The following is a 15,240-nucleotide window of genomic DNA, read 5'->3' on the forward strand; positions in this document are numbered from 1 at the left end:
GATCAATGTCAAGGAAAGTGACATGGGATTTGGAGTAGGACCAGGTGAATCTGATGGAACCAAAGGAGTTGAGGTTGGAGAGGAAATTCTGGAGTTCTTCTTCACTGTGAGTCCAGATCATGAAGATGTCATCAATAAATCTGTACCAAACTTTGGGTTGGCAGGCCTGGGTAACCAAGAAGGCTTCCTCTAAGCGACCCATGAATAGGTTAGCGTATGAGGGGGCCATCCTGATACCCATGGCTGTTCCCTTTAATTGTTGGTATGTCTGGCCTTCGAAAGTGAAGAAGTTGTGTGTCAGGATGAAGCTGGCTAAGGTAATGAGGAAAGAGGTTTTAGGTAGGGTGGCAGGTGATCGGTGTGAAAGGAAGTGCTCCAACACAGCGAGGCCCTGGACGTGCGGAATATTTGTGTATAAGGAAGTGGCATCAATGGTTACAAGGATGGTTTCCGGGGGTAACAGATTGGGTAAGGATTCCAGGCATTCGAGAAAGTGGTTGGTGTCTTTGATGAAGGATGGGAGACTGCATGTAATGGGTTGAAGGAATTGATCTACGTAGGTAGAGATACGTTCTGTGGGGGCTTGGTAACCAGCTACAATGGGGTGGCCGGGATGATTGGGTTTGTGAATTTTAGGAAGTAGGTAGAAGGTAGGGGTGCCGGGTGTCGGTGGGGTCAGGAGGTTGATGGAGTCAGGTGAAAGGTTTCGTAGGGGGCCTAAGGTTCTGAGGATTCCTTGAAGCTCCACCTGGACATCAGGAATGGGATTACCTTGGCAAACTTTGTATGTAGTGTTATCCTAAAGCTGACGCAGTCCCTCAGCCACATACTCCCGATGATCAAGTACCACAGTGATGGAACCCTTGTCCACCCTTTTCCGCTTTCAACACTACCGCTGCTATAAAATCCACCGTTTCCAGTTCACAAACAGTTCCTTTCACCTATTAAGCAACCATTTCGCCTAGTTCTAATAACTTTCGCTTTATTTCCATTTCCATTTTTCCCACATCACTGATCATATTTAGCCGCTTCCCACAGGTTTCAACGTCATTATTTCTTCGTCAGACAATTGTTAGCCTCAGTTTCATAATCTGCCACCACAAAACCACTCCTTTTAATACATTTACATGCAGTTTTTTCGAAATTTTCCCAAATTGCTCCGTCCTTTAACGTGTTTTGGCGGCAACACAACCTCCTAACCTTCGTGAACATCGTTGTTTACCAACCCAAGTTCACCACAGGATCAACATACCTCAGCTTTAACCAACACTTTTTCGACTTTTTTCACACCAGATCTCCAGTTGCTTTCTAGTTCACCTTTATCTCTCCCCATATATTTTTATTTTCCTTTTCATTTCAGCCTCATGTTACACTTTCCACCTTTTAATACCATGTCACCCTCACAACATCCCCACAATGACCCCATTAAGTTTTATTTACATTCCCTCCATAAACATGCATTCGCCCTAGCCAGATTACGCTCCCATATTTTATTTACTCAGGCTTGTCTGACATTTGGCATTACCCCGAAAGGCCTCACACTTAAAGTTCCCATCTCTGGCTGTAACCCTTCTTTCCATCATTCCCTATACCAGTTCCAAACTGAACAATCCATTGCCCTCACACACCTAATCCTTCACCTGCACATCAACTCAGCCAATGAACACACCCGTCAACTCCTATCCTTAATAAAAGTCCTCAATCTTTCCTCTCCCACATCCACATCGGCTGTTCAAAGCATCCTCCTACAGGCCAACCGCAAATTAGAACAGCATGCCACCCGCCACCTCAAAAAGCTATCCAATCTCCTGGTTTCCCACCTCTGGAAAGGCAACTCATTCACCCTTCACAACCTTTCCAGGAAACCTCAACCTCCTCTCATTGCACACAACCCAGTGTCTCCCATCTACTCAGTCTCCCACTTCCAGCTCCACCCCCATTCCCCCCCCCCCCCCAAAACCTCAAAATTCTAATCAACACAATCTGGATCCACAGCACCCTAATTCATTACTTAACCTTTCCTCCAAACCTTTCTCCCAATCCGAAACCTCTGTCCTATCCAAAGGCCTCACCTTCAGCCCTACTCCCAGATTCAACCAAACAGCCCTCGTCAAAGATTTACTGTCCTACACTTGTACTCTCTGCTGGAAATATCACTTTGCCATGAAGAAAAATGATCCTAATCCTACTCCTAATGATCCAACTCCCCAAGACACTATCCAATTTGAACCCTGCCTGGAACAGTTCTGTCCTCCGTCACAGCGAGACCCACCTCCTCTTCCTCAAAATCACCCTCTCCAAACCTTCCAGGAATTTCTCACTTCCAGCCTTGCTTCTCAATCCTTCTTAAAAAAACCTTAATCCTACTCCCAACATCAGCACTGCTGAAGCCCAGGCTCTCCGTGATCTGAAGGCTGACCGATCCATCATCATTCTTCCGGCGAGCAAGGGTTCCATGACTGTGGTACTTGATCGTCGGGAGTATGTGGCTGAGGGATTGTGTCAGCTTTCAGGCAACACTACATACAAAGTTTGCCAAGGTAATCCCATTCCTGATGTCCAGACGGAGCTTCAAGGAATCTGAAGAACCTTAGGCCCCCTGCAAAACCTTTCACCTGACTCCATCAACCTCCTGACCCCACTGACACCCTGCACCCCTACCTTCTACTTACTTCCTAACATTCACAAACCCAATCATCCCGGCCACCCCACTGTAGCTGGTTACCAAGCCCCCACAGAATGTATCTCTGCCTACGTAGATCAACACCTTCAACCCATTACATGCAGTCTCCCATCCTTCATCAAAGACACCAACCACTTTCTCGAATGCCTGGAATCCTTACCCAATCTGTTACCCCCGGAAACCATCCTTGTAACCATTGATGCCACTTCCTTATACACAAATATTCCACATGTCCAGGGCCTCGCTGCGATGGAGCACTTCCTTTCACGCCGATCACCTGCCACCCTACCTAAAACCTCTTTCCTCATTACCTTAGCCAGCTTCATCCTGACTCACAACTTCTTCACTTTTGAAGGCCAGACATACCAACAATTAAAGGGAACAGCCATGGGTACCAGAATGGCCCCCTCGTACGCTAACCTATTTATGAGTCGCTTAGAGGAAGCCTTCTTGTTTACCCAGGCCTGCCAACCCAAAGTTAGGTACAAATTTATTGATGACATCTTCATGATCTGGACTCACAGTGAAGAAGAACTCCAGAATTTCCTCTCCAACCTCAACTCCTTTGGTTCCATCAGATTCACCTGGTCCTACTCCAAATCCCACGCCACTTTCCTTGATGTTGACCTCCATCTGTCCAATGGCCCGCTTCACAAATCTGTCCACATCAAACCCACCAACAAGCAACAGTACCTCCATTATTACAGCTGCCACCTATTCCACATCAAACATTCCCTTCCCTACAGCCTAGGTCTTTGTGGCAATTGAATCTGCTCCAATCCGGAATCCCTGAACCATTACACCAACAACCTGAAAACAGCTTTCGCATCCCGCAACTACCCTCTCGACCTGGTACAGAAGCAAATAACCAGAGCCACTTCCTCATCCCTTCAAACCCAGAACCTCCCACAGAAGAACCCCAAGAGTGCCCCACTTGTGACAGGATACTTTCCGGGACTGGATCAGACTCTGAATGTGGCTCTCCAGCAGGGATACGACTTCCTCAAATCCTGCCCTGAAATGAGATACATCCTTCATGAAATCTTCCCCACTCCACCAAGAGTGTCTTTCCGCCGTCCACCTAACCTTCGTAACCTCTTGGTTCATCCCTATGAAATCCCCAAACCACCTTCCCTACCCTCTGGCTCCTACCCTTGTAACGGCCCCCGGTGTAAAACCTGTCCCATGCACCCTCCCAACACCACCTACTCCAGTCCTGTAACCCGGGAGGTGTACACGATCAAAGGCAGAGCCACGTGTGAAAGCACTCAGGTGATTTACCAACTGACCTGCCTACACTGTGAAGCTTTCTATGTGGGAAAGACCAGCAACAAACTGTCCATTCACATGAATGGACACAGGCAGACAGTGTTTGTTGGTAATGAGGATCACCCGTTGGCTAAACAGGCCTTGGTGCACGGCCAGCACATCTTGGCACAGTGTTACACCATCTGGGTTATGTGGATACTTCCCACTAACACCAACCTGTCAGAACTCTGGAGATGGGAACTTGCCCTTCAGTATATCCTTTCTTCCCGTTACCCACCAGGCCTCAACATCTGCTAATTTCAAGCTGCCGCCGCTCATACCTCACCTGTCATTCAACAACATCTTTGCCTCTGTAGTTCCGCCTCGACTGACATCTCTGCCCAAACTCTTTGCCTTTACAAATGTCTGCTTGTGTCTGTGTATGTGCGGACGGATATGTGTGTGTGTGCGAGTGTATACCTGTCCTTTTTTCCCCCTAAGGTAAATCTTTCCGCTCCCAGGATTGGAATGACTCCTTACCCTCTCCCTTAAAACTCACATCCTTTCGTCTTTCCCTCTCCTTCCCTCCTTCCTGATGAAGCAACCGTTGGTTGCGAAAGCTAGAATTTTGTGTGTATGTACAACCCTCACACACAAATAAAGAGAAGATGTTATGTGGACATGTGTCCGGAAACGCTTAATTTCCATGTTAGAGCTCATTTTAGTTTCATCCACCTACGCTCAATGGAGCACGTTATCATGATTTCATACGAGATACTCTACCTGTGCTGGTAGAACATGTGCCTTTACAAGTACGACACAACATGTGGTTCATGCACGATGGAGCTCCAGCACATTTCAATCTAAGTGTTCGTATGCTTCTCAACAACAGATTCGGTGACCAATGGATTGGTAGAGGCAGACCAATTCCATGGCCTCCATGCTCTCCTGACCTCAACCCTCTTGACTTTCATTAAGGGGGCATTTGAAAGCTCTTGTCTACGCAACCCCGGTACCAAATGAAGAAACTCTTCGTGCTCATGTTGTGGACGACTGTGATACAACACGCAATTCTCCAGGGCTGCATCAGCGCATCAGGGATTCCATGCGATGGAGGGTGAATGCATGTATCCTTGCTAACGGAGGACATTTTGAACATTTCCTGTAACAAAGTGTTTGAAGTCACGCTGGTACGTTCTGTTGCTGTGTGTTTCCATTCCATGATTAATGTGATTTGAAGAGAAGTAGTAAAATGGGCTCTAAAATGGAAAGTAAGCATTTCCGGACACATGTCCAACTATCCAATCTCCTGGTTTCCCACCTCCGGATAGGCAACTCACTCACCCTTCACAACCTTTCCAGCAAACCTCAACCTTCCTCTCATTGCACACAAACCCAGTCTCTCCCATCTACTCAATCTCCCACTTCCAGCTCCACTTCCTCCAAAACCTCAAAATTCTAATCAACACAATCTGGAACCACAAGACCCTAATTCATTACTTAACCTTTCCTCCAAACCTCTCTCCCAATCCGAAACCTCTGTCCTATCCAAAGGCCTCACCTTCAGCCCCACTCCCAGATTCAGCCATACAGCCATCGTCAAAGATTTACTGTCCTACACTCGTACTCTCTGCTGGAAATATCACTTTGCCACGAAGAAAAATGATCCTAATCCTACTCCTAATGAACCAAATCCCCAAGACACTATCCAAATTGAACCCTGCCTGGAACAGTTCCGTCTTCCGTCACAGTGGGACCCACCTCCTCTTCCTCAAAATCACCCTCTCCAAACCTTCCAGGAATTTCTCACTTCCAGCCTTGCCTCTCAATCCTTCTTAAAAAACCTTAATCCTACTCCCAACATCACCACTGCTGAAGCCCAGGCTCTCCGTGATCTGAAGGCTGACCGATCCATTGTTATTCTTCCGGCGGACAAGGGTTCCACGACTGTGGTACTTGATCGTTGGGAGTGTGTGGCTGAGGGACTGCGTCAGCTTTCAGACAACACCACATACAAAGTTTGCCAAGGTAATCCCATTCCTGATGTCCAGGCGGAGCTTCAAAGAATCCTCAGAACCTTAGGCCCCCTGCAAAACCTTTCACCTGACTCCATCAACCTCCTGACCCCACCAACACCCGGCACCCCTACCTTCTACCTACTTCCTAAAATTCACAAACCCAATCATCCCGGCCACCCCATTGTAGCTGGTTACCAAGCCCCCACAGAACGTATCTCTGCCTACGTAGATCAACACCTTCAACCCATTACATGCAGTCTCCCATCCTTCATCAAAGACACCAACCACTTTCTCGAATGCCTGGAATCCTTACCCAATCTGTTACCCCCAGAAACCATCCTTGTAACCATTGATGCCACTTCCTTATACACAAATATTCCACACGTCCAGGGCCTCGCTGCGATGGAGCACTTCCTTTCACGCCGATCACCTGCCACCCTACCTAAAACCTCTTTCCTCATTACCTTAGCCAGCTTCACCCTGACCCACAACTTCTTCACTTTTGAAGGCCAGACATACCAACAATTAAAGGGAACAGCCATGGGTGCCAGGATGGCCCCCTCGTACGCCAACCTATTCATGGGTCGCTTAGAGGAAGCCTTCTTGGTTACCCAGGCCTGCCAACCCAAAGTTTGGTACAGATTTATTGATGACATCTTCATGATCTGGACTCACAGTGAAGAAGAACTCCAGAATTTCCTCTCCAACCTCAACTCCTTTGGTTCCATCAGATTCACCTGGTCCTACTCCAAATCCCACGCCACTTTCCTTGATGTTGACCTCCATCTGTCCAATGGCCAGCTTCACACGTCCGTCCACATCAAACCCACCAACAAGCAACAGTACCTCCATTAAGACAGCTGCCACCCATTCCACATCAAACAGTCCCTTCCCTACAGCCTAGGTCTTCGTGGCAATTGAATCTGCTCCAATCCGGAATCCCTGAACCATTACACCAACAACCTGACAACAGCTTTCGCATCCCGCAACTACCCATCCGTCCTGGTACAGAAGCAAATAACCAGAGCCACTTCCTCATCCCCTCAAACCAGAACCTCCCACAGAAGAACCACAAAAGTGCCCCACTTGTGACAGGATACTTTCCGGGACTGGACCAGACTCTGAATATGGCTCTCCAGCAGGGATATGACTTCGTCCAATCCTGCCCTGAAATGAGGTCCATCCTTCATGAAATCCTCCTCACTCCACCAAGAGTGTCTTTCCGCCGTCCACGTAACCTTGGTAACCTGTTAGTTCATCCCTATGAAATCCCCAAACCACCTTCCCTACCCTCTGGCTCCTACCCTTGTAACCGCCCCTGGTGTAAAACCTGTCCCATGCACCCTCCCAACACCACCTACTCCAGTCCTGTAACCCGGAAGGTGTACACGATCAAAGGCAGAGCCACGTGTGAAAGCACCCACGTGATTTACCAACTGACCTGCCTACACTGTGACACATTCTATGTGGGAATGACCAGCAACAAACTGTCCATTCGCATGAATGGACACAGGCAGACAGTGTTTGTTGGTAATGAAGATCACCCTGTGGCTAAGCATGCCTTGATGCACGGCCAGCACATCTTGGCACAGTGTTACAATGTCCGGGTTATCTGGATACTTCCCACTAACACCAACCTATCCGAACTCCGGAGATGGGAACTTGCTCTTCAATATATCCTCTCTTTCCATTACCCACCAGGCCTCAATCTCCGCTAATTTCAAGTTGCCGCCACTGATACCTCACCTGTCATTCAACAACATCTTTGCCTCTGCACTTCTGCCTCGACTGACATCTCTGCCATAACTCTGTGTCTTTGAATATGTCTGCTTGTGTCTGTATATGTGTGGATGGATATATATATATGTGTGTGTGTGTGTGTGTGTGTGTGTGTGTGTGTGTGTGTGTGTGCGCGCGAGTGTATACCCATCCTTTCTTCCCCCTACGGTAAGTCTTTCCGCTCCCAGGATTGGGATGACTCATTACCCTCTCCCTTAAAAGCCACATCCTTTTGTCTTTCCCTCTCTTTCCCTCTTTCCTTACGAAGCAACCGTTTGTTGCGAAAGCTAGAATTTTGTGTGTATGTTTGTGGTTGTTTGTGTGTCTATCGACCTGCCAGCGCTTTCGTTTGGTAAGTCACATCATTTTTGTTTTTTTTTTATATATATATATATATATATATATATATATATATATATATATATATATATATAATGGAAGGAAACTTCCACGTGGGAAAAATTATATATAAAAGCAAAGATGAGGTGACTTACCGAACAAAAGCGCTGGCAGGTCGATAGACACACAAACAAACACAAACATACACACAAAATTCAAGCTTTCGCAACAGACTGTTGCCTCATCAGGAAAGAGGGAAGGAGAGGGGAAGACGAAAGGAAGTGGGTTTTAAGGGAGAGGGTAAGGAGTCATTCCAATCCCGGGAGCGGAAAGACTTACCTTAGAGGGAAAAAAGGACAGGTATACACTCGCACACACGCACATATCCATCCACACATACAGACACAAGCAGACATATTTAAAGACCATGTCTGCTTGTGTCTGTATGTGTGGATGGATATGTGCGTGTGTGCGAGTGTATACCTGTCCTTTTTTCCCTCTAAGGTAAGTCTTTCCGCTCCCGGGATTGGAATGACTCCTTACCCTCTCCCTTAAAACCCACTTCCTTTCGTCTTCCCCTCTCCTTCCCTCTTTCCTGATGAGGCAACAGTCTGTTGCGAAAGCTTGAATTTTGTGTGTATGTTTGTGTTTGTTTGTGTGTCTATCGACCTGCCAGCGCTTTTGTTCGGTAAGTCACCTCATCTTTGCTTTTTTTTTATATATATATATATATATATATATATATATATATATATATATATATATATATATAAAAAAAACAAAGATGATGTGACTTACCAAATGAAAGTGCTGGCAGGTCGACAGACACACAAACAAACACAAACATACACACAAAATTCAAGCTTTCGCAACAAACTGTTGCCTCATCAGGAAAGAGGGAAGGAGAGGGAAAGACGAAAGGAAGTGGGTTTTAAGGGAGAGGGTAAGGAGTCATTCCAATCCCGGGAGCGGAAAGACTTACCTTAGGGGGAAAAAAGGACGGGTTTACACTCGCACACACACACATATCCATCCACACATATACAGACACAAGCAGACATATTTCTGCTTGGGCATGCATGAGCAGTGCCTATTAGATGGAGGGGTCCGACAGCCGATCAGTTCCAGTCATTCCACCAGGAAGGAGGTATACAGCTTGTGCTGTCGGTAGTTCAACCATGGCTAGAGGATCAATACCATGGTTTGATCATGTCTGCATCGTAACTTTGTGCCCGGAAGGGCTCTCAACAAGTGAAGTGTGCAGGCATCTCGAAGTGAACCAAAGTGATGTTGTTTGGACATGGAGGAGATACAGAGAGACAGAAACTGTTGATGACATGCCTCGCTTAAGCTGCCCAAGGGCTACTATTGCTGTTGATGGCCGCTACCTATGGATTATGTCTTGGAGGAACCCTGACAGCAACGCCACCATGTTGAATAATGCTTTTCACGCAGCCACAGGATGTTGTGTTATGACTCAAAGTGTGTGCAATAGGCTGCAAGATGCGCAACTTCACTACTGACGTCCATGACAAGGTACATCTTTGCAACAATGACACCATGCAGTGTGGTACAGATGGGCCCAACAACAAGCCGAATGGACCGCTCGGGATTGGCAGCACATTCTCTTATCCAATAAGTGTCGCATATGCCTTCAACCAGACAATCGTCAGAGTTGTGTTTGTAGGCAACCCAGTCAGGCTGAACACCTTAGACACACTGTCCAGTGAGTGGAGCAAGGTGGAGGCTCCCTGCTGTTTTGGGGTGGCATTATGTGGGGCCGATGTACGTCGCTGGTGGTCATGTAAGGCGCCGTAATGGCTGTACAATACATGAATGCTATCCTCCGACCGATAGTGCAACTATATCAGCAGCATATTGGCCATGCATTCATCTTCATGGACAACAATTCATGCCCCCATCATGCACATCTTGTGTATGGCTTCTTTCAGGGTAACGACATCACTTGACTACAGTGGCCAGCATGTTCTCCAGACATGAACCCTATTGAACATGCCTGGGATAGATTGAAAAGGGCTGTTTGTGGACGATGTGACCCACCAACCACTCTGAGGGATGTATGCCGAATAGCTATTGAGGAGTGGGACAATGACCAACAGTGCCTTTATGAACTTGTGGATAGTATGCCATGATGATTACAGGCATGCATCAATGCAAGAGGACATACTACTGGGTATTAGAGGCACTGCTGTGTACAAAATTCTGGGCCACCACCTCTGAAAGTCTCACTGTATGGTGGTACAACATGCATTGTGTGGTTTTCATGAGCAATAAAAAAAGTGGAAATGATGTTTATGTTGATGTCTATTCCAATTTTCTGTACAGGTTCTGGAAATCTCAGAACCAAGGTGAGGCAAAACATTTTTTGATGTGTGTACTTTGAACTGTATGAATAGTAGCTGGCAGTGTTCTAATCTACCAACATTGCTCATTGATCATACCACCTTCTTTTGAATTTTTCAAACTTTACTGATGTTTGGAGAATGTCCCCGTATCAGCAGTCTACTCTATATGTGACTGAAAGAGTCTAAAATAAATAACTCTTAAATATTCTTTTTCTAGTAAGCCTTTCAATTTCCACATTAAATAAGTAACTCAAGATAATTTTGTACAGGAATGGTTGATGGATGTTTCCCAAGTTAATTTAGAGTCTACATGAATTCCCACAATTTTAACTGCTTTCATCTCTACCTCTTTTAACAATTGTAGTATAATCTGCTGGTCATCAGGGTTGCAAAGGACTGTATTTAATGACAATCAATTTAGTGCTACTTCCATGCCATCTTGCATCAAAGCTTGCAAAACTAATGTGTTCTCATGCTGAGCTAGCAATGTTGTCTCATCAACTTAACAAATAACAGAGTTGGGAAGGAGTGGTGTAAATCAGAGAGTTGAGAAGCAGTGGGGTAAATCATTTATTGCAATTATAAAAAAAAGAAGGGCCCAAGGAGAGAACTTTGTGGGACCCCTGTTTTAATTTCTTGCAGCTGTGAGTGCCTGTTTCTAACAGAGGCAAACTGTTTCCTATTCGTTGGGTAAAATACAATTATGTGCCTGTTTCTGACAGAGAGAACCTGTTCCCTATTGGTTGGTATGAAACAATTGCTGCCAGTGCAGAGCCTTGTACACCAAAGAATTTTAGTTTAGCAAGTAAGGCATAATGATTAATACAGTCAAATGCCTTCTTAAATCACACAAAATGGGTGAAGCTTTATTTTTATTCTCAAAGTCTATTGTTACTTCATTGACAACTGAGAGAACAGCAGTGGCAGTATTTATTCCCTTGTGGAAGCCAAATTGACTATTAGAAAGTCAATTATGCAGCTCAGAGTAGTTGTTCAAATGTTCAAAAATAAGAGATTCAAATTTTCTGGAGAAAATTGAAGCAATTTAAACTATTTGGTAATTTTTGAGATCATATTTGTCACCTTTTTTGTACACTGGAATAACTTTCAACATTTTTGTATTGTAGGAAATACTCCAAATTCTGGACACTTGTTAAAAAGAAAGTCCAGTGGCTCACTAATTTTAAGTACTGTTTTTCTAATTATATAACTAGGCAGCCAAGAGTAGCCCATGTCCTTGGAGTTTGAGAACTTTGCCACTACTTTTTTAATCTTAATAGGTATTATTGTCCTCCATTTAAAGCTATAGTTTCCATGCTGATGTTGCTTAAGTAGGTCAGTTGCATTAGTACTTGCAGTCTTAATTTTGTTCCTAATATGGCTTACAGAATCCATGAAAAAAATTCTTTATCTATGTCTAGAGCTATGTCATGTTTATGATAAGTGTGATGCCCTTGTACTAAAATATTCCATGCAGCTTTGCACTTATTAGGTGCGCCTTCAATGTACCTTTCATGCGTTTTTCTTTTTGCCATTCTAAGCTGAGTTCTGTAGTTTCTCTTACATTCAAGATAAGCTTTGTACAACTCATCTTGAATATGATATAAAAATGCCTATTTTGTGTGTGTACCACTTAATGCTCATCTTTATAGGTTTGTTTTTACAGCTGATTTTTATAAAATAAGAACAAATGTACCACAAATCTAAATAAATTTTAATGGACCTCTCAAAAGCTGTTCTAGTTTCGTTTAGACCTGTTTGACATTGGTATATACAACCCACTTAATGTTTCTAAGTTTCTGAATGAACAAGTTTATTGCTTCTTCCTTCTGCTCTCTAACCCATGTCACCTTTCCGTTGGCATTGGCACCTGCATTAGGAGGAGTCCTTCAGTTTTTCACACTAGCCATCTTGTCCTGTTAGCTTGCATCTATCATGCACGGGATTTTATATTTGTCTTTAATGACAGAAAAATATATATAGTTTCAATAACTCCAAATTACTAGTGCCCTCATGATCATTATTACTTATTCTGATTTGATTCCATTTCTAATTATTAAGTCTCAGATCTGCACATTCTTACTACAATGATCATGTAGTTTAGTAGACTTTTTCACTAGAAAGTAAAACAATGAATTAAAGTAAATAAACTAACAATGTGTCTGTGTAGAAATTTTATCCTTACTGTTTACTTGCAGAGTCCACCATGGCAAATTATCCATTACAATGCCACACGAAGGGAGTTCCAATATGAGGGTGTCTTCTTCAAAGTTCTAAGTGTGCTGTCTGAGCGACTTAACTTCAGGTATAGAGTAATATTTTCATTATTCCAGCAGATATACTATAGCACACATTCTCAGGATGCAGGAAAACTTTTTAGCTTTCATATAACTTACTGCAACCCACCTAACAATGCTAGCTGGGCATCAAAGGTGCTACACTGCTGCAGCTGCTCATTTGGTGGTGGTGTGGTTGCCAGCCTGTTTTGTGTCCTGTACTGTCTATAAGAGCTTCTGATTAGCTGGCAGTCACCACTGGGCCATGCTCCCACCATTGCAGGCAGCATGGTAGCTTGCAGCTCCTATCATTACAACACAATGTCACTCAAATGCCAATTAAATGTGGAACAGATAACATTCGGGCTTACTGAGAACTTGCCAACTCCAGTGTGAGTCCAGCACAACTACAAAAATTCATGAAATTAGTCTTCACATACAAGCAGAAAAAAATGTACAATATGTATGGAAGGAGAATGTATGTGTGTATGTGCATGTACAGATTCTGTTAATAATAATTTCATGTGGTTCAATTTCCTAGTGCAGGTCTTTGTATTGGATGTCACTTTGGCAACTTGCATTTCCCTGACCAGTTATCCAACTGGGAAATGGGACCTATAGTTTAACTTGGAATCTGAAACACATTTAGTGTCTCACAAATCTCCACATCATTGAGAGGTGAATACTATGTTAAAAGGCAAAATCAAAAATCCATAGTCTGCATGTGATTATTTTGATCCCATGGTCTTTCAGTTTCCAGGTCCAACATGGATTTTGATCAAGCTTCACTGCTCTCTGGAGCTGTGGTGGCTGTACTGCTAGGTGGCAATGGCATTGTTTTGACAATGGCAGGAAGACTTTAATTCATCATAGTTCATCCAATTAGCACAAAATATTCATAAATGACGTACATAAAACTTCCCAGTGAAACATTCTGTCTATTAATCAAAACCAGATCAAAATCCCTGCAGTAGTGGTTGAGATTAACCCAAATACAGATAAAAAGCGTTGATGTAATTATAGATAGTTAAACAGAAGAAGGTGACAGACAAAACAAATTGGTACAGCACCTACAGGATGTGTGTCAATAACAAGCAATGGTATTATTTAATAGTTTTTTTTTTAAATGTATTACTTGACAGCTATTAACTTTAGCTAAAACTTTTAATATTTTCTGTTTTTATAAAAAGTGAACTTGTGTTAGGTGCAGAGGTAAATGGCAAATGGGATAACTTTAATCAAGACAGGGAAAACTATTTCAAACATCTTTGGATCAAGAATATAGCTAATGGCATCAAACAACTTGACAAGCAAAGCTCATTAAATAAATTCAGTGACTTAATTGGCTATTTTGTCATGTTACAGCTATACAGTGATGCAACCAACAGACCACAAAGGAAATATTGCCAATGATACTGATCTTGTTGGCTCTGATGTGATGGCTACACAGCAACAGAGTGTAAGCATCTACAGTGTTTGGGAACTGGACATCATTTTCCAATTATTATTCACATCATGATGATTATGATTGAAATATTGGATGGTTAAACATAGAGAATGAAATATACTGTCATTCCCATATTGTTAGAGAAAGGCAAATGTGTCAATTTGAGGTAGGAAGTCCTGCTCCAGAAATGATTTACTAGAAAGCTGTAAATAGATATGAAAAAATTTCAAATTAGCTATTGGTCTGCTAATGATAATTAAGATCGAAGTAGATATATTTTTGTAACAACTGTATTTTTCTGATTAACTTTTTACAGGGTACTAGATTCACGACTGTTGTTCACAGTGGCATCTCTCAGATTCTGTGCAGCCATGACTTCAGTGCACACAGTTTCGTCATACCTGTTCCAACAACCTCAGTGTTGCTCAACCAATGTCACACTCAGTGAGAATTATTGCTAGGAGTGCCTCTTAAGTCTCAACAGTTGTCTCATACAAAATACTTTTCACATGACTCTACAGGAAGAAATCATGTGGAATCAAATCAGATGAAGAGGCTGGTCATGAAACAGGATGTCCTTTTACTATGTCAAATCAGATGAAGAAGCTGGACACGAAACAGGATGTCCTTTTCCTATCTACATATTAGTGAACATTTTATATAGGTATCCATGAATGACATTTGGTATGTGAGCTGGAGCTCCTTCATATTGGAACTACATATCTGAATACAGATTAAATACAATGTTTTCCTACAATGTGGGAGGAGCATATTTCTAAAAAACAGAAAAGCTGATATTTTTCTTGAATAGGTTGGCTCGTGTTACAGGCAGCCTGACTGGGAATTTTGTTCTGTAACTGCCAGGCATTTGCAAAGTTTGAACATTTCTATGTCTTGGAGTTTATTGCTATATCTCAACAGTCTATGATAACCTCAAAGACACAGCTTTGCCATGCTACAAACACCCAACCATTTGCCATTGATTGATTTTATTAGTTCTATTGAACAGGCTGTTTCTAAACTACTTCCTGATGCTGCAGGGGAGGCTAGGAGGGAGGGCTGTCATGTGCTGACTGGAGCACAT

General features: G+C 43.5%; 1 protein-coding gene across 1 annotated transcript in view; it reads left to right on the forward strand.

Annotated features, from left to right (window-relative positions):
- LOC124564982 (ionotropic receptor 93a) overlaps positions 1–15,240 on the forward strand; it is a 308,796-nt gene that overhangs the window by 177,900 nt on the left and 115,656 nt on the right. The window contains exons 8-9 of the mRNA XM_047131014.1: positions 12,632–12,738; positions 14,075–14,168. Coding sequence (XP_046986970.1) covers positions 12,632–12,738; positions 14,075–14,168 — 201 coding nt within the window. The remainder of the gene's footprint in view (positions 1–12,631; positions 12,739–14,074; positions 14,169–15,240) is intronic.

Source organism: Schistocerca americana, chromosome 1, assembly GCF_021461395.2.
Source record: "Schistocerca americana isolate TAMUIC-IGC-003095 chromosome 1, iqSchAmer2.1, whole genome shotgun sequence".
NCBI lineage: Eukaryota > Metazoa > Arthropoda > Insecta > Orthoptera > Acrididae > Schistocerca > Schistocerca americana.